This window comes from Falco naumanni, chromosome 10 (assembly GCF_017639655.2).
Source record: "Falco naumanni isolate bFalNau1 chromosome 10, bFalNau1.pat, whole genome shotgun sequence".
NCBI classification, from domain to species: domain Eukaryota; kingdom Metazoa; phylum Chordata; class Aves; order Falconiformes; family Falconidae; genus Falco; species Falco naumanni.
Genome location: NC_054063.1, coordinates 31,235,501 through 31,259,620, shown reverse-complemented (window position 1 = coordinate 31,259,620; position 24,120 = coordinate 31,235,501). Strand labels below are relative to the sequence as shown.

Genomic DNA, 24,120 nt, shown 5'->3' with positions numbered 1-24,120 from the left:
GCCTACTGATAATGTGAATCAGTGAATTTAACCAGCAAATGGAATGAGATTTTTTTATAACTATTTGCTACCGTATTACACACTAGATCTGTTCCTCTGCAGGAAAGAAAAAAAAATGGTGTGGGGAAGACTTTGTGTGTGCTAATTATGCTAAAACATGCACACTGATATAAATAAAAGGCAGCAAATTATGGCACTCTGTCCAAAATCATTACTTAAGTGCAAATATTTGCTATTGAAATAATTGCTTAGAAAGTGTATTTACATAATTTCTTAGCTGATCAAAGCTACCATTTTAATTAACAGTCATATTCTGCATGCTTGCGTGCATCCGGCAAACAGCCCTAACCATGTAATCTCAAAGGATGAACCAAAGAGAATTTTTTGTGGATGATAATATATGAACTATTACATACATTCTTCTTCATAAACTGAAACAAATGACTCCACTTTAATGTTCAGCAATAATTATCTACTGTGGCAGTGAACATTATGCAATATATTTTTCACGTTGAAAATGTCATATTTATGTGTATTATTTGCACCCCTCAAAAGGAGGCAAATAAGCACTTCCTAGACTGGGCATATTTCAAAGAAGCTTTTTCAACTGCATCCAGAGCAGTGTAGTGGCTTGTGCTGCACACCTACGCAAGCAAAAAGGCCATGGCACAACACCTTGATTATGTTACACCAGCACATGCTACCAGCTCTGCCTCCTGACTAGCCACGCTTCCCTGCCAAAGAAGAGAGGAGTCAGTCAGGATAGGCAGAACTTCGTGCCTTCATTTGGATGCCAGGTCTGTATGAGCATAAAGGATACACTACATACACACACACAACAGCCAAGAACTTACAAGGACCCAGCCTCCACATTTGGACCTCGGACATAGAAAGGAACTCTGATATCAAACTCGTATGGCATGGACTTCCCTTTCACCAGCCCAAACTGGCCAATATGATAACCATGGTCTGCTGTGTATATTATATACGTGTTGTCCAGTTCACCTGTTTCAACCAACGTATTGTAAATCTGAAAAAAAGCAAAACAAAATATGGAATTAATTCCCAGCAGTGCTACATGTAGAATACTGTATATAATTTTCTGCATATGTGTATATACAAATAAATACCAACAGTTCAGGATGGCAGTGAGTTTCCACAATGAACCATTCCGAATACTCCATGATAATTTTACTAACTGTATATTGCAGCTATTACAAGGCAACCTTCTGTTTCCTGTTTTAAGGTAAACACATCGGCACGCCACATTTTGAAAAGTGTTTGAGTTCAGTATTTTGCATGAGAGCTGTCAAGATAGTACCAAATACATACTGTCACAGATAAAAGTTTCAAGGTGATAAGCATTTTTGAAATCTTCTCTCCACAGTTATATTTTTCCCACAGCAATTTTAATAAAATAATAGTATGTTCAATCTCACACTTATTTAAGCAACCTTCAACGATCTTGCTTTCAGACAAATGACTCCCCATTATGCAGAATATTTGCAAAATCTCTTCCAGATAAGTATCACTCAGTCATATTCTCTCACTGTGGAGAATTAAGAGGAGCTTTAACTCTGTTTGTGGTTGCTCCTATGGATTTACATGAGAATCTTTATGTGAAATGTACTAGCCGGAGCACCAAAGATCAATTTTTATGTGACATCTTCACTTGCAAAGGTACAAGGTGGTAGGGCACCACTTCAGTGCCTCACACAGAACCAGAACACATCAGCACAGAAGAAAACAAACATTTTTGTTGTTGGTTTGGTTTGGGGAGTTGGTTCTTCTTTGGGTCCTTTGTTTGCTTTTGTTGGGGTTTCTTGTAAGTTTTGAAAAACTATTAGATGCATATAATTCAGTAGAAAACATCAGGCTTAGTGATTACAACTAAAAAACCAACTCAACTGATTTTACCTGCAGTGAATCACCCAGAGTGAAACGGTTTTACTAAATAGAAAATCAAAATAGTGTAGTAAAATCGCCAGTCTCCCCTAATGCTGGTATCTGATCCATCTAAACAGGTTCATTAATATGAAGCAGAGATTATACTTGACTGGATCAGTAATTATAAGACATTACTAACAAGTTGATGCGGTGCCATCCAGATAATCTCATCTTTGCCTTACAGGACTCCTCTTAATTTGTGTTCTGCTTCTTTTGAATAAGAATGCCAAGAGATAAGCAGTAAATTGCAACACCTTTAAATCTGCCTTCTTACAACTGGAAACCCATTCTTTTCCAGAGTAGCTTTTAGCTAATTCAAACATTTCTGTTCAAGATACCAGCTTGCACTAAGAGATTTCATTGTTACATAATGCAGACTTAATTAAAAAAATTAATAATCTACTGGCATATTTATTTACTTTTAACATTCAACACCCTGGGCCTGGTTTATCATAGGATTATTCCAGTTAGAATTCCTGTAGCACCACTTTTTGCTGCTACTGTTGTTCTCTCAGAAATTCAGTGTTACAGGATCAAAACATGCCCACAGTTATGTAGTTATTTCCCACAGGTCGTGGGATGACTTTTCACTATCAGATGACACATTTTTAGATTTTATGAAGTATGAAGTATATTTTTTCAGGTGATTCTCCTCTCTTTCATATTGCTCTGAAATAGTAGCGGCACTGTGGCAACAAATCAGCTCGCTTACACCACCCATCTCATGGTGCCTGTCTTTAGAAGATGAGGATCCTTATATATTGAATAGAGAGACAAAATCCTCAGAGCTGAGAGGATTACACACTATCAAAAAACTGATGCAGTCCTCCTCCTTCTTTCCCCCTTATCTTCATATACAGCACAGCTTCGAGCTTAACTCAAGAAACAAGCACCTGTTTAGCCAAAAAAAAAAAGTGACTACTAATCTTACCATCTCCATCGAGTCATCCACAGACATGAGTGTTTGAAGGCGCTTCCTCTGTAGCATGTTAGTGAACTCCATGTGTATAGGTTTCATGGGACCTGTATACCTCATTATCCAGTGCTTGTCTGGGTTTGGAGCGTAGTTATAACTGGGAGTGCTAAGGAACAGAGAGAACACCAGAACGTTTTAGCAGTGTAGAAAAAAGCCATAGTAATGTATACCAACAATTTCTGCTTGATCCACGCTATAGGACTTAGTCTCTGAGGTGCACAAGAAAATACTAGATTTGCTTTGGAAAAAGTCTTACACTTTTATGTTCTATATGAAAGATGTGAGAATGAAAACAACCGTATACATGGTTTTTGCAATGTCTTCAGACTAACGTGGATACATTTCAAGGCCAAGAGACTAGCCTCAGAAATCTAACCCCACAAGTATGATCTGGATGAAGCATGTACTACAGAGTTCCTACTCATGCAATTGCTTTGCTTTCACTCTGCCCACATTAGCACCACACATTATGGCTCGTGCAAGCTGTTTAACAGTAACTACAGAACTTGCTGAAAAGCTTCTAGTATGTTTTTAACAGCTTTTCTGAACTCAACATCATCGGCTACTTGAATCCTTTCACACCCATGCACCCAGAGGAGCACAAGCACCCTGCCTAGTGGTACCAAACTGCAGAGAGCTCATGGCAAGCAGAAGTGGATCCACAGCCCAATTTTAAAGACCTGCCGAGAAAAGCTGGGATGAAGGGAAACAGGGGTGTATCTTGCAGACGCTTTCCAGCCACCTCTGTGATCATCAGAAACTTTAACTAAAGTCCCTGCAAAACCCCAAGAGCTGGATTCGAAATGTCCTCCTGGAATCTCACTGCCCCTCCAGGTTCTCATGACCCTGGGCCACCATTAAAGCAGTGAGGAGAAATATCACTACTTGTCTGTAATTTCACGTTGCTGGCAGTTCTCGAGATTGCTTTTCTGTGCATAATTATATTGCTCTAGGTTAGCTGGAGCTAAACAGAAGATTTATTTTGCTGTATCATTACCATGATGTTGACTCTGCATCACCAGCTCTCTAGAGAACTGTATTACAGCTTACGTTTGCCAGAAATACTATTTTTACCTGCTATATCTATTCCTGAAAAGTTTGTTTAATATTACTTAAGATTGAGAACCTTTGTCAATTCTCTTCATACCCCAAGCTCAGACACATCACCTGCAGTGTCTAAAATAATAAAAATTACTTCTCCTAATTTTTGAGGCTTCCTTTTTTCATTTAAAGCAATAAACTTAGTCTATGCAAATGTGCAAGTCAAGAGGGTGAGACAGTAATACAGGAAAAAATAGCAAATATTCAGTTATTTTTTTCTTCCCAACACACAATACCCTGGTAAATTCATCTCCTATTTGGCAAATATCTACCATTGTTTTTGTGTATGGAACAGCACAGCAGGGTAAGTTATTAAGATAAACAACAGTAACGTAAGTTGAAACTTCTCCTGGAAATACTGTGTATCTAACATATCTTTAAAAACAACAGAGAGTCTTAAAGAGTTTTAATATAAATATGAAATTAATAATCTGCCAGTTAAATGTTTTATGCCGAAAGCCTTTGTAAGATGCTATCTGAAAAATGTGCGTAGGCGGCAGATGGAGGCTTCTTCATATAGGGAGGAAAGGGCCGGTGTTTATTCTCTCTGTATTGTTAATAGCCTCTTGAATTTCAGAATGTTATTGTGGCTGAAATAATGACATTGCTCCTTTGAAAATGCTGACAGTTATGGAAACTGTTGCTATGTGATGCCCAGAATGAATCAAAAATGCTTGGCAAACTCCTTTTCAGCTTACTTTGTGATTTCCTGACTGATTTGAAACCTCCCGCTGTTTAATCCAAGCAAAGCCCGTGATTTTCTTTGATTGCTACAAATGTAACCCTCTTACACTTAACAGATTTGTCTGTCTTTGGGAAAAATACACAAATACAACATTCCTAGAAGTTAGTTAAGATAACCTCTTCAAATGTACTCAGAAGATAAATCATAGCCTGATTGCATCTGACCTTGGAAAAGATGGGTGGCAAAACATACCTTCTATAGAAATAACATTTCTGATCACTGTTAAACTGCCCAGCTGTTGCACTCACTGCAGCTATCTGTATAGGCAGTAAAAAAGGAAAACCAGCCATGTAGCCTAGGGATTTGCTATGTGGACGCTGGTTGACGTGAATATTTCAACAAGAAAAGACTGCAGAAGCACACGAAAAGGAGCTCTATAGAACAAGATGGAATATATATGCATGTGTGTAATAACAGAAGTAGTAGTAATGTAATAGTATATATAACAATAGAAGCAAGAGAACACCACCATAAATTGGCAACAGAAGTGCGTATCCGAGTTCCCAAGCAAAGAAGTCCTCTGATCATCAGTCTATGCTAAAATCCACACCGCTAACTCGTAGCTGCTATTAGCATCACTACACAATGCTGCATGTATGTCAGCCCGTGTAAGCATTACAGCCACACCTTCCTTCACTCTGCCTCGCGGATATCGCTCGAGAATCCGCGTGCAGAGTCAGTCAGCACTGCCACAAGAGGCACAGACGTGCCACATGGTGCACTGACTTCTGATTCTGGGACTAGGCAAAGACTGTGTTCAGGGTGTTGTTTACTGCTTTAGGGCAATTCATAAGAAGTGTTCCGCCTGTGTTCTGATCCTTCCCTGCCGTACCCACATGGCAACAGAACAGCGAGAACTGCCTACACCCCTTTGTCATTGACAGATTTATCTGTCACTGAGGGATTCCCTGGAATGCAGACACAGGGGGAAAAACCCAGAAAGTAGAGAACCGATTTGTACATACAGTAAGGGAATGATGCATGTTCTGCATGTTTACATTTAATCTTAAACCCAGCCCAGTGAAAACCCTTACAGGTAATTGTTATGTAGTGCCCAGAAAATTATTTAGAATAAGATTGGCACTTTCTTTGCACAGGATGTACATAAACCCCTGTTTTATGTTTCTATCCAAAAGAAAAACAGTTCCTTAATCTACCGAGATAATTTGTTTCTTTACAAACAAAACCTGTTTCCACAGAGTGACACTTCCTGTGTAATTATTATCACTGTAAGAAAAGCACCTACAATTAAAAATAGTTTTATGTAACTACGTTATAATCAGGAAGATAAACCTAGTTTGTGCAAAAAGTAAGATTTAAACTACAAGCAAAAGAAAAATAGGTATAGTTTGTATTTTTAATAGCTGGCCTTCCTCAAATCCTTCTACTGTTTTTCATTCGACTAGCATAATTAAACTGCTACAGAATGTTGCTTGATAAATGATTATCATCTCTGAGATACGAATGCCTTCCAAAGGAACTTTTAATAAGACTGAGGTCAGTACTGGGTATAAGCTATGAGAAGTTGTTCAGCTGGCGTTTCTGTAATTTTCATTTCAAAGAAAATAAATGAGTGTAAGATGGCAAACAAACATGAAATACTGTATTGCTGTAGATGTAGGCCAGAGATTCTCTTTGGTAGCACAGCACAAAATACTGAAATATATAATTCTAACTTATGCAACAGCAAGACAATAGAACAAAGTAGGCTTTTTCCCTCAGACTATTTTAAATAAAGGGAAAAAGCTCGCTGGACTTTGGACTAGTCCTTAGCAGCTTTGGCTACCAATTCATTATTATTTCCATTAGTTCCCAGTTCCTTCACAAATCCAAAATAAAACAGAATGCCCCTTAAAAAAACCCAAAAGTGCACACAGGAAGAAAGTTACAAATGTTGAATGTCACTGAAGGCATGAAGGCAGTAATCAGAAGAATACTGGAATGTTTTCAGTTGTGCCAAAAGGTGATTTGGGAGAACACTCATTTCACCAGCATGCAAGGAGATGCCTGTAACGGAGCATTACTGGGCTGTACCTGTGAAACGTCTCTGTGCCACAAACCAGGCTCATCATGGAGCTTACAAACACATTAACGCAGGAACTGGGTGATACTGCTGTTGGGACCCGTTCAAGACATTGTACCGGGTCACATACAGACATACCAACACCAGCTCGTTCAGGAACACCTTGTCTAATTTGGTGTTGCAGGCCTGTATTTCCTTTCTTTCCATATATGAAATAGGAGTGGCAAGTTCTGCATGCAATATGATTTTGGTAATCCCCATAAAACAATATAGTTTATATATAAGGACAGGGAGATAAAAGTTTCTTCCCTTGAAGAGATTACAGCCCAAAACCCAGATTTTGATCCCCCTGCTCCAAATAAAACAGTGCTTTACATCCCAAACAGGTTACAACAATGTCTAATGAATTCAACGTGATTCTTTCCTTTCATTTCAGTGAGCTATAGAAATCTGAGCTCCAGATGCAGTAGCCATTCTCAAGGTACTTTTACTAGTCTAAAGAGGTAACACAACCCCTAAATCTCAAAGCTCTTCTTATACATTCGTGACAAACTTATGTCAAGACTATTACAACGCAAACATTGCTCCCCCAGAAGTACCCAGGACTTCTATACTCCTGAACCTGGAAATGGAAGGGTTTTGTTTTTCCTTACATGTGTTGTGAGGCATTAGGAAAGAGATGCGAGTACTGAGGGGCTGAATCTTCAGGGCCGTGAGGAGCAGCATGGCTTATAACCATCAGCACAGGCCTGTGAGGGTACATCTTCTTTGAGATTCTGAAGAAGGTAATACTGTCATTGGTAATCAGATCAGTTAGATAATCCTGCAAGCAGAAGTAAAAGGGTAATGAGATCCTTGAAAAATAATATCAAGTTGGGGGGTAAGATGGGAAGGGGAGGTCTGAGGTATCATAAGAAACTACTTCACTCAGAATGGGAGGAGGAGGGAGTAAGTTACAGATGTTAAAGCTTCAAAAATGATACCCAAATAATTCTTTCTTCACAGCCTAGAAATATGAAAAGCAACAGGTTCCTCTCAGAAATGGATGACACAGAAGATCAGATAGGACTTTTCCGGGAGTGCATAATTACATTATGAATGAATCACAATACTAAATACAATGACCAGGTATGAATAAAAAAAATAGAAAATTACAGGTCAATTTCTTTGCTTTTTGGTGTCAGTATCTTCAAGGTCTGTAGTCCAACCTTACATCGTAAAAGTGCTTTGAAAATCCAAATGGCTTGATGTTAATTTTACTTAACCTCCCTCTGAGCCAGAAGTCAAAAAAATACAAGATGTTGGGCTAACTGGACCAAAAATTTCATTCAATATTACAGACACAATGACAACCTGATAGAAATAAAATTTCCTTTGGAAGATATGGACTATCTTTCTGTTTTCTAAGAAGTATCACTATCATTCTTCTGTAATCTGCTAGAGCTATATGGATTGAAGACAGCATTTTTAATGACAAGCCATGTTCTCTCTTAGGCTGCATCACAGGAAATGCTGCAGATATAAATAACCCTCCAACACAAGTAGGATATGAAACTGCACATGTAAAAAACAAAGTAATAACTGTCACGTCACAGCTGAATGCAAAATCAGACGTAAGTCTGGCTCTGGACAAGTGAACAAGTAGAAGGTGTGGTACGTATTGGATTGCATCCTCTTTTACATACAGCTTTCTGTTTGCTGCTCAGACACTTGTTCCTCTTTACCACTGCCCATGTCCTTGATCTGAGAAGTCACCTTATCATTCATCAGAGGAAGCCTTTCTCACTGACCGTATTTACTTTCCCCAAGTCATTTCCTGTGAATTCCAGAACAAGGCTGGCAAAGTCTCCATTTATAATATTACACATCGCTCCCAATGTGAGGGATGTCTGTTATGAAACTGCCGCGATGATGACTGTTACTGCCATGATATTTTCACTCCTGAAAGCAGGTGTAAACAGGCATAATTCCACCAAAGTTAAGGGAAGGGCCTCCATTCATATGCAGGGGAACAGAGAATGTGCAGTAAGTCAGACCAGAGCAAAACTGATTTCTGAACATACTTTCAATACCTGAGATCACACTCACAGCTGAGGGAGAATACTGGGGTACTCTTAAAAATGCACTGACATTTACCTAAAATGTGCCTGTTCTTTAAATTGGTTGGTCACTTTCTTAAGTAACTAACTCATCTTTGATTTGGCCATTACAAGATCATTGTTTTCAAATTTTGTTTTGAAGATGAAGGTTTTCACCTAGTCAAAGTGAAAATTATTCAAATTCAACATTGCAAAACCAGTGTCTACCAAGACAAAAGACCAAAGAGAAACATTTCCCTTAGCTGATTTTCTTTTTCTTATTAAAAGCTCCAGACTGTAGAGGTTGTAGTGGATTCTGCAAATGCATACAAAACAAAAATGCATCTAAAATGTTGGCAGAAACTAAACAAGAAAAATGAAAGTAGAATACATCCTGTTGAAAAACCTGCAAGAATTTTCAAAGATCTGATTTTCAGAGGTTAAGTGCTTAGCAGTCGCTTTTGAGAACAGAATCAGTAATGTTTTCTTCTAGCTTTCCACTGGCACATAATTAATATTAACTATGTCAAGTAGATAAGGCTAAAAGATAATCTGATTATATTGTTCGTTGCTGGAAAATTAGGTTTTCAGCAACGAAAATGGCAGGAAAGGATGAGAAGCAGTCTTGTACCTCAGCTTGCTTATTCATTTGAACTCCAGTGTTAACATCAACAAGCGCTTCTGCTCTACACACTATCATCTGTTTATTACCACAGCTGGTATTATACAAGAATATGAAGATTATCGAATATTTTTATTTCCATCTGACTTTTTTTATTTATTACCAACCTTGCTAGGAAAACCTTAGCCAAATGAAAACCTGAACATTTTCAAGTATTGCATACACAAAACAGGGCTGAGGATACTGGAACATAAAGTTCCCTGTTGACTACTTGGTACAATGGGGAGCAGGTCTGTGTGAAATCACTCGCCTGACATTGTTCCATGTAAGATGTATTTCCATCACAACATTTTTGGTACATGGCTGTAAAGATTAGCTCTTTCATTCTTCACAAATCAGAAGGGAAATAAAAGACAAGTAATTCTGCACATCAGTTGCCCCTTCCCCATAGCAACTAGTGATAGAAAAGGAAACCCTAGAAGCCTGTTAAGTTTTATCTTTCAATACAAAGTACATTCAATTAAAAATGGTAAATAGGGAAGGGGAAAGGAGAAATCACACAGACATCAACCTTTTAAAAGGAAAAGCTGACTGTAAACACATTACTAATGAAACACAAACAAAGAGGAAGGATTTGTGCTCAGTAAGAGAAAGAAAACCAAATCCCTGTTAAGCAAATACACCTTACAAATTCCTATCAGTCCAGAGTGAGTCAACTTCCTAAGTCATACACTACTTAAACTACAACAGTTCATGGATAACTTTATTTACCATCCTACTTCTGAGACAATTCATGCCATTTTAGGAATTCACAAAAGCAGGTCCCTTTGGAAAGGTAACGCTTTTGGCAAAATAAACAAACTCCTGACTGCAAACAGGAAACTTCGAGCTATAACATGTGCTAGATGAGGAAAAAAATTATACTGCATTTGACAAAGATTATCAAGCATTTAAGTAAGTTTGGCCAGGGTATAACATCCTTACAAGGATATTAAAAAACATAGGCACCTGTAACAATGCACAGAGATACACATTTAATAGTTATATGCCACTCATTCAGAATTGCCATAAGATATACCAAGATATTATGAATTCTCCATCATATTACGGTTGTGAAACAAGTTCCTTAAACTGAAATAAAAAGATGGGTCTAGCTGGAGCGAACCAGATTCTTATTTCATTTATGCTCATGTAACTCCACTGGAGTCAGTTCTGGTACCGGGGAACAGATGAGAATCAGACTCAACACACAATAATTAAAGTACAAAGCACAGAAGTAGTTATCATGCAGCATTTAAATCTATTTTCACATCTTCAGCTCGTAATACATACTACAGTCTCAGGACACTTTGTTTGCTTCCATCACTGCCAGCAGTATTTTCAGTAACATGACCCTCCCAGAACAGAAGATAACGAAAAGTCAAAACACAACACCTGTTGGGTTGTAGCTAATGTTACACGTAGCAGCTTCCAAGTACAAGAAGAATTCTTTAGTTTGACTGAAACCATAAAGCCTAACTTTCACACAGTCATGTCCAAATGCTGTAAAAATAGAAACAAATCAGTAGGACCTACCCTGGAGTAGTCATATCCATGCTTCTCTTTCACTCCATTTCTACAGAGCGTGTAGTTGTAAAATCGAGAGTTTTTAAGTAATCCAACCCATTCTTTCCAACCAGGAGGCACATAGGAGCCATTGTACTCATTAAGGTACTTTCCAAAGAAAGCTAGGGGTAGAGAAAGCAAAAGCATCATAAGAAGGTGTAACATAAACACTTCAAAGACACTGTATTTAACTGTATTCTTTCCTTTCTGTCTCTTCTGAGAGGAGATTTTTCTTCATTCCAATACATTTACGATAAGAGACCACAGAACAGTTTTGGTTGGAAGGGACCTTTAAAGGCCATCTAGTCCAACCCTCAATAAGGTAAGTTCTAAGTCTGCCTGCGTTTCTTTATTTCAGAGCTTCATAATGCAGAACTTTTGATTTACAACCTGACTACGTATGAAAGTATCTGGACCACAATTACCATTTTATTTCCCTTAGTGCCTGATATACTCAGAGGAACAAAACAGAGAATGCTTAAAATAGCACCAGTTGCCACATTATCTCACCCTACTCTGAATCACCCAATCCAGCTAATTTTTCATTCTGGTTACACCCGCTTAAGCCATCTCCACCTAAGGAACTGGCAGAAGCAGTGAAGTCTCTAACAGGAGGCTGGCTTGGGAGAAAAGATGACAAACGAGGACCATAAATGCGATGAGATTTTAAACTTGCTGCATAGAAGAAATGAAGAAACAGCCTGTTTGGCAGAACAAGTGCGGAATGAGTACAAGGATTCTTACAGAACACAGGGCAGGCATTTGAGCCATCCTCCCAGAAGAGCTATGTGTATGCTAGCCTTGCTCTGTAAGCCACAAGTGTACAGACACAAATTATTTTCCTGAAAATGGTTAAGGAAAATGAAAAGCATTAGATTTCTGTAAGAACATCACAAATTCTCTAAAATACATGATGTACCCAATGATGTTTTCACACTATTCCAGTAAAACAAATAAATAATTTAAAGGAACATATTTTTCAGTATTAGTTTATGTGTTATATCATCACTGTGCAATTATGGGATAAATTGTACTGGAAGATTCCATCTAGCTCCTTTTTTTAAAGCTCAAAGACAAAATTCTGCTCTTGGGTCTGCACACTGCACTGCGACTCAGCATCTGACTTTTCACAATCAGAGCTCAGATCTCAATTTTTGAATGGACTGGCAATACATTTTAGCATTACCATAGTGACTAAGCACAAAGATCTTGTTCCACTTGTCATTACAAATGTTTTTAATCCAGAGGCACATAATGCGTGCAGCATCTCACAGTGGCCAACTATCAGGGGATCTCTGTGCTTCTCTAAGGGTGACAGAGTATCTAAGATTCCGTTCTTAGACTCAGATTAAACCTCAACTCATAACCTAAGGGATTTGAGCACTCAATTCACAGTTCCCAGGTTCTTAAAGATTTTTTTTTTTAAAGCTTGCAGACTACAATGTCTGATACTGCACCTTCTTGTGCTTACATAAATGCAAGGAGCAATGCTGTGGATAGAGCAGAACAGGTTTTCAGCCACTGTAATAAGGGCCAGCCTCCCTGAAGTCAATGGATTTACGTCTGCTTGCAGTAGGCTGAATATTGGTCCAAAAGACAGACACAGTGAGAAACAGTGATACAAAACAGTATGTAAGAGAGCTCCATGTCACTACCTGATAGTGTTTTTCTTTTCTAAAAAAATGGGAAACATGGTATTAGCAAAATAGTAATAGAATGGAATTAAACAAATTCACAGGGAGTAAGTACATTGCGCACTGAATATCTGTAAGATCCAACTCAAAGTGCTTAGGTAGAATGCAAAAGCGTATTTTGAATCATCCTCCTCAGCAAATTTCAATGTATTCAATTAATGTGTAAGGTGAGCCAAGAGAAAGTGAATGTTTGAGATCTTTCAAAGTGCTTGAAAGAGAGGAAAGTGCTGATAAAATTAAGATCCACATCACAGAAGATGAGGAGGGCTCTATTGGGACACAATTAATAAATTCCTTAAAATTGCACTATGCTTTCAAAATATTTTGTAAAAGCAGGTTAGGTGCTCTGCTGTTTTATAGATGAGCCACTTACAAAAGGGTTAAGCAACCGATAAGCATGTTGCAGAAAATAATTTGTTTCAGTATCCTAAACTACCTTATGACACCTTTTTTAACCAAGAAAGTAAACTAGCAGCAATGAACAAAGCAGCATCTACTCCACTGCAGATGAAACTATCACATTACTCAGGGACTGCATTTCTACAGTACATACACATTCTCAAATTATTTTACTTTATGAATAACTTCCCATTTTTAAAGAATGAAAGGCAACTCACAGAGATTATATGTAATAAAACAATACAGATGCACATTTTTTTACTGTCCTAGTAAGAACGAACACAGGATTGAAACTAGAGCGTTCCCTCCTGAGGAAAGGCTGGGAGAGCTGGGCCTGTTTAGCCTGGAGAAGACTGATATGGGATCTTATCAATGCCTACAAATATCTTCAGGGCAAGCATCAAGAGGATGGGGCTGGGCTCTTTGCAGTGGTGCCCAGCGACAGGCCAAGGGGCAACAGGCACAAACTGAAACACAAAAAGTTCCTTCTGAATATGAAGAAGAACTTCTTCACCTGAAGGGTGACAGAGCAGCGGGACAGGCTGTCCAGAGAGGCTGTGCAGTCTCCTTCTCTGGAGGCATTCCAGAACCATCTGGATGTGACGCTGTGCCCCCTGCTTTAGCAGGGGGCTGGGCTGGGTGGTCTCCAGAGGTCTCATCCAGCCCCAACTGTTCTGTGATTCTGTGAAACACTGACCACTGCCTGCACGAGCAGGTATGCACAAGGCAGCCCAAAGCCTTTTGTCCCCCACTGAACATAGTATATCCAAACAGAGATATATTTGGCATTTCTGCTCACAGGAACCAATCCATTCCTAAAACCTTTGGCTGAGTCAGCTGAAGAACTCAGGAAAGAGGCATTCTGTAAAGAATTACTCCTTTGTTATTCTGCAGAGGCATTAAAGGAAAGTCTGGCGGAAGCTCCTTCCCGTACCTTTTGCATACCTCCCATTGTACATGCAGGATGTCCTTATAATCTTGCATGCATGTCAAAGTGCCTTAAATAATTCTCTCTGCTGTTTCTAATCTTCCATTTCGTATCTTTTTCTTTTCCCCCTCCTTCTCAGCCATTTAAAGTCTTGTTATTAAAAAAGTTTTAAACATCATTCCTCTGCAGTACAAAATATTGGGTTACAATAAAGCTCTCGATGCTGGTGAAAGATTTTGATTTTGCATTGTAAAGATTCTAACATAATTTTCCCCCTCATCAGATTAGTTCACCACCAGAGACAGCTGCTCACTGGAGTACATATGCCTTTGGTACATCCAATTTCAAACCGCTCCAAGATTTCATTAATAAACATTCACAGAGGCTGCTGTTTGATATGCTCAGCCACGTTCCTATATCCAGCCTATGAAATGATCATTAAAAAACATCTGAAGTGGCTGTTTTTAATAAATGCATTAAGAACGTGATTTTCCTTTGCTTTAAATACCATACAACATAGTTTCTTCTAAGACTACATGAAACAGGATATGCAAGAATTGAGTCCTTTGTACACTGTTTCCACTTCCACAGGGGTTCATAACCTTCTAAGGTTCTTTTCTCAGTCTCACCCTTCAATGATAAGCACCTGCAAAATTCTTTGGTATAGAGTAGAATTTTTACAAGAGATTTTGTTTTTCAAGCTCTACCTGTAAGGGGGGGGCAAGCACACGAAAGAATTTTCCCCATGCTATCAGTTAATAAAAAGGTCTGCTCTGAACGTACCACAACTGCAGATGTATCAAGGCCATAGCTCACTGCTTAAAAGGCAGATCTAGCATTTTGTCAAACATAGTGTAAAAGCACAATCAAAAGAACAGACATCAAGGCATCATTTACCACCACTGGAAACACTGGAACTAGTTCTATCATTTGCCTGTATCACCTACCAAACTCTACAGGTTTGTTGGGTTCCCCCCCCCCCACTTTTTTAAAAGACCAATTCTTTTCCTAATATGTACCTAGAAGTAGTTAACACAACTAAAATGCATCTACAAAGGATATCCACAGAACTCTGCATTAAATGGAAAACTAAGATAATGCAGAATGCATCAATAAAATGCTGCAGGGGATCATTCATCCCTTTTTACTCCATACAGACTGCTCAACACAGGGAGTTGGATGTAACAGACCTTTTCCAAGTTCTCAAACTAGAAACAAGAATGCAGTGGAAGTCAACTGAGATTCACCAGTGTAGAACTGCCAGATCAGATTTAGACACAGAATTTTTGTCTTTGATTCAGTTTCCTTGATTTGGCAGCTCGGATTCTGACCATAGCTAGTTGTCTGTTTAGACACAGTTTTGCTAACTACTGGCCAAGATCACTTATCCATTCCACTAATAACCTGTTTAACAGCATGATCATAGTGTTTATGTTCATTTTAAAGAAAGAAAGAAGGAAATCATGAAAAGAATGTATGAGAGGAGCGCTGGTAATAACTTCCTGCTATGTTACATTCTGTTGGGAAGCAGTGAAGGATAAAGCTGTTGCTATATGTAAAACCAAGTCAGGCCATGAACTAGAAAAATATACTCCATGGAGCAACGTTAGCCTGGCTTCAGGAGGACCAAATAACCTTTTCACCTGCAAGGAAGATCATTAACAAGACAAAGCCAGGCTCTTCGTGGTGATGCATGGCAAGAGAACAAGAATGAACCAGCACAGATTGAAACAAGTGAGGTTCAGCCTGGATGTAAAGAAACACTTTTTCACAAAGACAAGTGTCAAAGAGTGAAACAGTTGCTCAGGAACACGCTACAATTCTAATCCTTGGTGTTTTTCAAGACTAAAACCCTCAGCAACATGGCCTGGGGCAGGCTTTGAGCAGGTGGTGGAAAAGAGACCTCAAGGTTTCTACCAACCTGAATTAGCCTGTGACCCTGTGATGGACTAGGTGACTTACGAGACCTACCTTCAGCTGAATATACATGATTCCAGGATTTTAGATTTTAGGAATATATCTGTAAATATTCATGCTCTCATAATAAATCCTGAAGCTAAGAAAAAGTAAAAAACAGCTTTTTGTTACTCCTGGACAGTAAGCTCAGTATTTATACCACACATCCCTCTTCCTGGCGTCGTCTTTTCATACCCTTTATGCTACTTAGCTGCACTCACCTATCAGCACTGCACTTATCACCATGACTGTGAAGTTAAATTCATGTTTTCAGTCATTAACCCTTTACATTTAAGCATGAACGTTGTGCATTAAGTACTTCAAAGATGTATTTAAAGCACTGTTTTTCTGACCTATTTCAACAGCAAACTTTCCAGGTATTAGGTTTTGAGCTGTGAGTCTTAGTTACTCATAGGGATTTGTTTATCCCTTCAAAATCCTTCACATTTGTATCTGATACCAGTTTTCCCCACCTCAAAGTTGAACAATTAGCTACATTTGAGCAATCCCTTCATTCTAGATCGGGGAAAGGGAGGGGTGGGCATTTATCATCTTAATTCTGCTGTATATCCAGCAAAAATCACTTTCAGTACTTTTTGTCCTCTAAGAGACAATTAGAGGAAAGAGGATGATAAAGCACTCTCAGCATGGCTAAGTACATGTAACAAGCAGTCAGCCCAAAATTCAAGTCAGCTTTGCATTCACATGATGGCCAAACATACTCCTAAACTGATAATGTACAATGGAATAAACCCAGTGAAATTAATGGATATACAGCAGAAGCACGGGGGTTCTGAAATAAAATTCAGTCTTATCTGTCATTCAGTATTAAATTTGGATCCATGGGAAAGATTGTTCAAGAGACATCAGTTCTCATTAGATATCAAAATAACTGACCAGATTTTCCAAAAATCACTAACTCCTAAGTGCTGGTTACCTGCACAGAACAGACCCAGCTGGCACCTTTAGTGACAACAGGCAATATGACACTACTGCAAAGATAGAAGATACAGCATTAGTATTAATACTTCAGTAACTGCAGTAAATCTAATGGGTTACATAAAACATACAGCAAGTTCCTAGATGTTAGAGGATTTTTAAGGCACAAGAGGGGCTTAAGACCACATTTTGTTCTCAGATCCCTTCAATTCCATCAGTTTCAGGATGCTAAGGAAGACTGAGCTCTGAGGATATACACACACACATATTTTGTTTTAGTCTATTGTACATGATGGCCCAGTTTTTCTCTAACCTGAAGTACACTGATAGCACAAAATTTTCATGAAGATCACATGCTCCATCCACCATCATAGGGACACAAAAAAAGAGTAGTACTGAAGGCAAGAGCCTTTACATGAACAGCCCCGCTCTGTAATGAAATAAAATTTATCATTACAATTCATGAAACGTAACAGTTGTAAAAACCATGTTGTACAGTGACTGGTAACCACTGCAATTAGACAAGCCTACAGGCTTTCTTGTTATGCCAGGGGACTAGTCTGATATCTAGCAGGACAAAGGCAATGCACAGTAATCTTTATGACACCTTTGTTCCTCTTCCTGGATTTGCATTGCACATTCCTCAGCTGTGGCCAAGGATCAGTGCCAAGACCTGTTTAATCAATCAGGGGAATTGGCTGAAGGGGAGCAGATGAAGCCAAATAAAACAAAAGGTCTCAAACCAAACAGTCTGAAATGGTCAACAAGGAACCAAACTGAAGGATGTTAATGGTGAGCCAAATCTTGCTTGTCCTTCTCAGGTGAGTAAATTCCCAGTGGAAGTTGGGCCAAAGCCCCCTTTCACTAACACCTAAAGCACAGCTTACAAGTTTAAGCACAACTAGAACTGTAAAGCATAAATACCTTCCTGAATAGCCCTCTCACAAGCCCTGAAAGTTAAAGGAAAAATATCTAGAAATGGCAATTTTCAGATCATCAATCTTTATTACAACTCAGGACAAGGCGACACAGTGTGTCACAACAGCATCATTTCCTGTGCGAGGCACCGCAAGAGAAAGCGCGAGTGCTGGCTGGCTGGGTGCTTCAGAGCACTGCTCTACAACACAGCTCACTACCACGAGGCAGCCTGCCCATATTTCTTGGTGGCCAATCCTGACCGTCCAGATTTTTCACAAAATGTTTCCCCAACATCAAAACCACCGCAACAATGAGAAATTTTATTAGACGTTTACTATGGGTATTACTCCCCCCTTTTATGTATTAAGGTCACAAAAGAATCTTAAACTCCAGATTTATCCTCCTCTCATCACATGCAACATTTCCTCCTCCACACACACATAAGAATCAAAGACCTCCCCAACAGTGGATTGTCAGATCTTTTTTAATAACAAACAGTTAAGCAAAAGTTTATCTAGCTTAATGCTGAATCTCTACTAAAATAAAATGCAAAGTCTGCACCATGCTATCTGGGCCAATTCCAAAAGAATTTCATTTAGAGCCATTTTTTCTATAGGATTTGAAGAAAAGCCGATTGCCAAGTTTCAGGGAGCTAGTGAGATATGCTGTGCAAGAAGATATATTTGCTACATTTTAACAAAGCTGTTTTTTTCCACCTAGCAATAAACTTGGAAGAACACTACTAAAAGAATTAGTTCATAAATAAAAACAATAAAGTCTTACTGAATCCCATTAGAAGAAAAGTCCAATCCTGGTTCAATATAACCACCAAATTCATTTCAACAAGATATTCACTGAAAGAGAAGTAATCTACGTTCTACAGTAGTTTATTGTATGTACGTTTACCTTTTACTTTTGACAGAAAAAAACAAAACAAACCACCAACAAAAACAAACAAACAAACAAAAAAACCCCACACTTTTTTTCTGGTAAGTAACCAGTCACCCCTTACAGCCCTGAAATGCATCCATCTCATAAACATATATAGTCCTCCCATGCATAACATATACACAAGAATGGGAAGTGCTATTATCTCTAATTTGGAAGACGAGACAAAGGTGTCAGGGCAGTACTAAAACATACAAAAAGACATGAGGATGTTCAAATTCAAAGAAATTGAAATTCAACTTCCAAAAACTGGAATTAGAATCTATCTGCAAAGTTTACATTGTAGGCACTGGTAAGGCTTTGAAATCATCACCGTTCTCCTATGTACTTTACTAAAAGATGGAATACAGCTTATTGTTCTATCTTGGAACTTCCATATCACTAAGCTTTTCCAGTGGCCACTAAATGGTGTATCACTGGTGTACAATGCAAGTATATAACCATGTGGGCCACACCGAACACTCACACCTTCAGGCATATAGGAAAGACAACTTAAGAAAACTGTATTCAATAAATTACATTACTAAATTCAATTTGATCATTTTGAAAGACTTCAGCGAAAAAACCCCAGCATTACAGAAAAGCAAAGAAAAAGGGAACGCCAGAAAATATTATAAGAACTTAAATTGCTAGCTGGATAAAACAAAAGATCTTAAATTGGAGTAAGGAGGAGGGAACCTCTTCTCATTTTTGACTGATAAGTTACCTAATATTGAACACAAATGGCACTGGAAGATGAAAAACTTAACAAGCCAATAGTTCTTTTACTTTGTAAGTACTGCTATCCTAAAAGACCTAAACCAACAAAGATTTAAAAATTATTTTCATAATGTGCAAATACTCTGTTTAGGTTTTAGCTGGTTTGAATGCTATGAAATAGAGATCCTATTTCTGAAGACATTTCAAGCTATGAATTACTTCTTGCTTGAAATGATAAATCAGTATGACAAAGCCATTACACTTCAAATGCTAGAAACGGCAACCTATCAAAAGAGTACATTATAGTGGGGGAACGAAAAAGATGAGGTGTTTCTCAAAATATACAACATTTTATGTTGAAAACTGATGGATTTAGGGGAAGAAATAAGAGAAGGTAAGAAAGAAACAAGATACGACTGAAAATAAGGGAACCGCAGACATTGGATTATTTCTGTAGTTGTGGACGCCTTCATCTCAGACTCCTGGGAAAGTTTCATTGGATTGTGGGCTATCTTGTGGATTTTACTCCAGGAGTTACTCACAGAAGTGTATATATGCCTCTCTTCAGGACAGTTAAAACGTGCATTAAATAACGTAAAACTACATGCACAAGACAGGTGATGAAACAGTAGCTGTATAGATGAATTTCACTTTACAACCTCTACCTAATCCTCAGGAGACCACAGCTCTGCTTACTGTGTGCTCATTTTAAATTCTACATTATGGTTAAAGTGAAGTTATCGATGCTTAGAACTCAATTCAAAGAAACATAAGGAAAAGATACATGCATGTCTGACTTGAAACCAACTTATGACATAGAATTGAAGTTAGAGCCGGGGGTGGGGTGGGGGGGGGGGGGGGGGGGGGGGGTGGGGGTGGGGGGGCGGAGAGGGATTAGAGCCAGGGGGCAGGGGAGGAAGAAAAAAGAAAAAACAAAACAACCAAACCAAAAGTCTTTCACACACACAAAGCAGGAAATCCACAACTGTCTTTTGTTTGAAAATGTCATTCTTCAGAATATTTGCAGGATATTCCAGCTCAGTAATTCACTGCCATGGACCAAGCCTGCCAGAAGTAGTAGCACGGGCAGAGTCAGTGGATTTGGGCTATACATCTGGACTCTTCTTAAGTCCTTTCCAGCACAGATTCCTTCTACAACAACAGCTATCGTGATACAGCTACTGTGCTGAATCTTTCTTCCACACCATTTTCAAGTCCAATGGTGTCAAACCATCTAATGGATATAACCTGACAGACCTTGCTAAGATAGTATTTCTATATAGAGCAAAAGATCCAAGGAAACTCATTTACCTTCAAGATAAATAATTCAGAAACCTGATACCCAGTTTTGAAAAGTGACCTAGATGTCTTGGAGGGGAATATCGTAACACTACAGTGCCTACTCGTGCGAATCACTTCTAAAAATTGTCTGACTCTTAAATCACTTGGTTATTATTTTTAAAAGTGGCCTTCATTTCTTCATCAGCTACAAAAGCTCTCTTTTTTTATTAGATGTTTACTATGGGTAAACATATTTTTTCTCCTTTTTTTTTTTTTTCCCCCTTTTTTTTTTTTTTCCCCTTTTTTTTTTCTTTTTTCTCTTTTTTACAAAAGCCCTGCATATAGCATGTTACTCTGACTTGGATAATCTGTTTTCTTTATATGCACGTAGCATGACAGAGAAGTAGTACAGCATGGCATACTGGCTAGGACACTGCAGTGTGAATCAAAACTTGTACCTCTTCTTAATGTTGCTCTTCACCTGCATGCGACTTTGTAGAAAGTACTTCGCTATTCTGTCTACCCTTTGACTCTTTAGGTCACCAATTATTCCCTACAAAACAATTATACACAGAGATCAACTTCAGTTAAGTTTTTAAGTATTTCTGTAATAAAAAATAGCAACCATCAACTACTGTGGACAGCAAACTCTACAGCAGGGAACTGGTAATCTAAGAATTCTTCTCCTGGCGTGTATTTAGATATTAAAATCTGGTCACATATTTTTCAGGTTCATTCCTCCTTTAATAAACATTTACCAATAGCCTCTCTCCTCTTCCTTACAATTCAATGTTAAAATCACTTTAAAATGTCAAAGGCTCAGACAGTGAAGTGGAAAAATAATTATTTGAATGCAGTCAGCCACTGTATCTTCTTAGTCTAAAATTAATGGGAGGAAATGGAAGATTGTCACTGAATTTTAATGAATTCATTAGTTAATTACTGTAAAGCCCCGTGAAAGTGCTAAGAATGATTATTACTTTTATTCCCAAGAAAATTTTTATAATGGCAGAGATGGACCTCCCACAATGACTTTTCTCTAGGTTCAAAACACACGACCGGTGCAAAATGACATTTATTAATTCTCTGCATAATTCAAGTATGGACTAACCATCAGAGTGGGATATGGATATATTACCATACAAATAGCAGCTTTTTCCTTTGTTAATAGGTTCATTTAACTGAAGAGGGTTAGCTGTGCTATGCTATAGGGTACTGCTCAACAGGAACAAGGGGGGTAAGTTAGCCAAAATGTGAACTGCATTTGCTGCATACTGAGCCCCATTAAGCCCTAACATAAACTAACAGAACTCTCTCAGAAGATTCACTGAAGCAAAAGTGTCCTTCTGCCAGGCTGCATTTGGCCCACCATACCTAATTCTGTTGAATTTAATAAGATAAACATGTCTTTTCATTTCCTGACTGCAGATAAGGCTGACAAAATATTCTGGAATCAGTCACCAATTTTAAGACCTAATCATTCAGCCAGCCAGGCAAATGGAAAAGAGAAGCTTTTCTCATTAAGTAATGTCTAAGGGAAAGTTTAAATCTGTATTCCCATAAAACATCTTGGTATTTGTTGCTGCAGGACCCAAGCATGCAGCAATGCATTGTGCATTTTAAAAGCTGTCTCACAGAAAGAGATGTGTATGTTCATGGAAAACAGAACCTTTTTTCTGTAAATGTTTACACAGGAACCTTTGGCAGAGAAATTCCCTGACATTCAGAAATGTTTGTCACAGGATCTCTTTGTTTCTTTTGCATTCTAATCATCTCCTGCTCCAAGATGAGTACTAGCATCTACTATTTTAAGTTAGTAATGATTCAGACATTGCTTACACTAACTTTTCTAAAGATTAATTCATCAATTGACTTGGTTTGTTTACATAAATTGTCTTTCTTGCCTAATTTCCCACAGTATGTAGTAGAACAATGATGTGAGAAGCTCTTCAAAACTGGACCAGTTGCTTACTATACTGAGACTGGGAGCTGGCTGCCTGGCAGCTCTGTAATGAGAACACAGCCTTCCAGTCGCTATTCACGATTAACGCAGAGGAAGACGTACCTGTAGCACCTACTGCTTCTACGGCTTCCAGTGCAGAAGGAAAGCCCATCTTTTGCATTGTCATGGTATTGATTTGAATTGATCCCCCCAGAAAGGGACAGTGAGCCCTGTGCATCACGGTTGAAAGCCTGACGGTTAAAGCCAGAGACAAAACTTCCCCCCAGTTCAGCCCCTTTCTTTCATCTCTACTCTGCCAAGTCCAGTGCCTAACAAAGTTGGTCAAACTTTCTGAAGTGCCCAAGTTGAAAAATATAAACCTGACAACCACAGCTGAAACTGAGAAACAATGATAGGGACGTCACACCTTTTCCATCTCGTCTCCTATTTTTCCTAGCAGCTCGTGCAAGAGAAACCTGCACTGCACTGCTCCCTCCTGCCTGCATACCACCCGCACACTTCCCAAAGGCATCAGCAACAGCACGAGAGCCGTATGGATCCAAACCACAAATGCCACTGCCACAGGGAGAATACTACACACAGAAAGGGCGCTCTGCAGGAGAATCACCTTTTGCAGAATCGTCCCACAGGGAGATGACGGCGAACAGAGAAGAGGGCAAGGAGATGTGAAACAAATGGCAGAAAAGAAAACCAGAGGGAAGGTTAAGTGGAGTAGGACAGTACATTATCTTCCTTCAAGTTTAAAGAGAAAAGAAAAAAGAGAAAAGAGAAGGGAAAAACCCAGGGAGAAGGCCTGGCTTATGAATTAAAAGAAAAACCAAAGTCCCTTCCAAAATAATAGCTTTCTCACTCCAAGGCTGTGAACTTAAATATAAAAGCAAGCCTCAAAAGGCTTTACTCCCCATGGCCTGTTTTTCCTCTTCAAACCAAAAAATAAGAAAAAAAACAGAAAAAAGAGGGATCAAGAAGCTAAGCTGTACGTTTGCTTGGCAAACCAGTAATGACACAGACCTCAAAAAAATAAACCCAAAAACCAGCCCCCCAAAAACACCTATAAAATGAACTGTGCTTCCAGATCTTCCTCTGCTCACTGCAGTCGCATTCAAGGAGGACTCCCCGTTTCAGAGACACGGTATTCATAATCTCCAAAATACTCTCCTTAGCAGGTTACTTTTGAAATTTGAGAAACTGAGTGAACAAGGTTCTGAAGTACAATCTCCTGCTGTTTCTGAAGCAGGTAAATCCTATCAGATCTTTGAAAAGGAAAAAAAAAACCGAAAAAGATAAAAAAATACTTT

General features: G+C 38.7%; 1 protein-coding gene across 14 annotated transcripts in view; it reads right to left on the bottom strand.

The window, feature by feature from the left end:
• SULF2 (sulfatase 2) overlaps positions 1-24,120 on the bottom strand; it is a 162,600-nt gene that overhangs the window by 34,480 nt on the left and 104,000 nt on the right. For all 14 annotated transcript variants that reach the window (XR_005829991.1, XM_040609313.1, XM_040609314.1 and 11 more), the window contains 4 exons: positions 11,068-11,219; positions 7,446-7,615; positions 2,879-3,029; positions 855-1,030 (listed from right to left, as the gene is read on the bottom strand). Coding sequence is in view for 13 of the 14 variants with exons in the window: in XM_040609313.1 (XP_040465247.1) it covers positions 855-1,030; positions 2,879-3,029; positions 7,446-7,615; positions 11,068-11,219 (649 nt within the window). In the remaining variant the exon portion in view is untranslated. The remainder of the gene's footprint in view (positions 1-854; positions 1,031-2,878; positions 3,030-7,445; positions 7,616-11,067; positions 11,220-24,120) is intronic.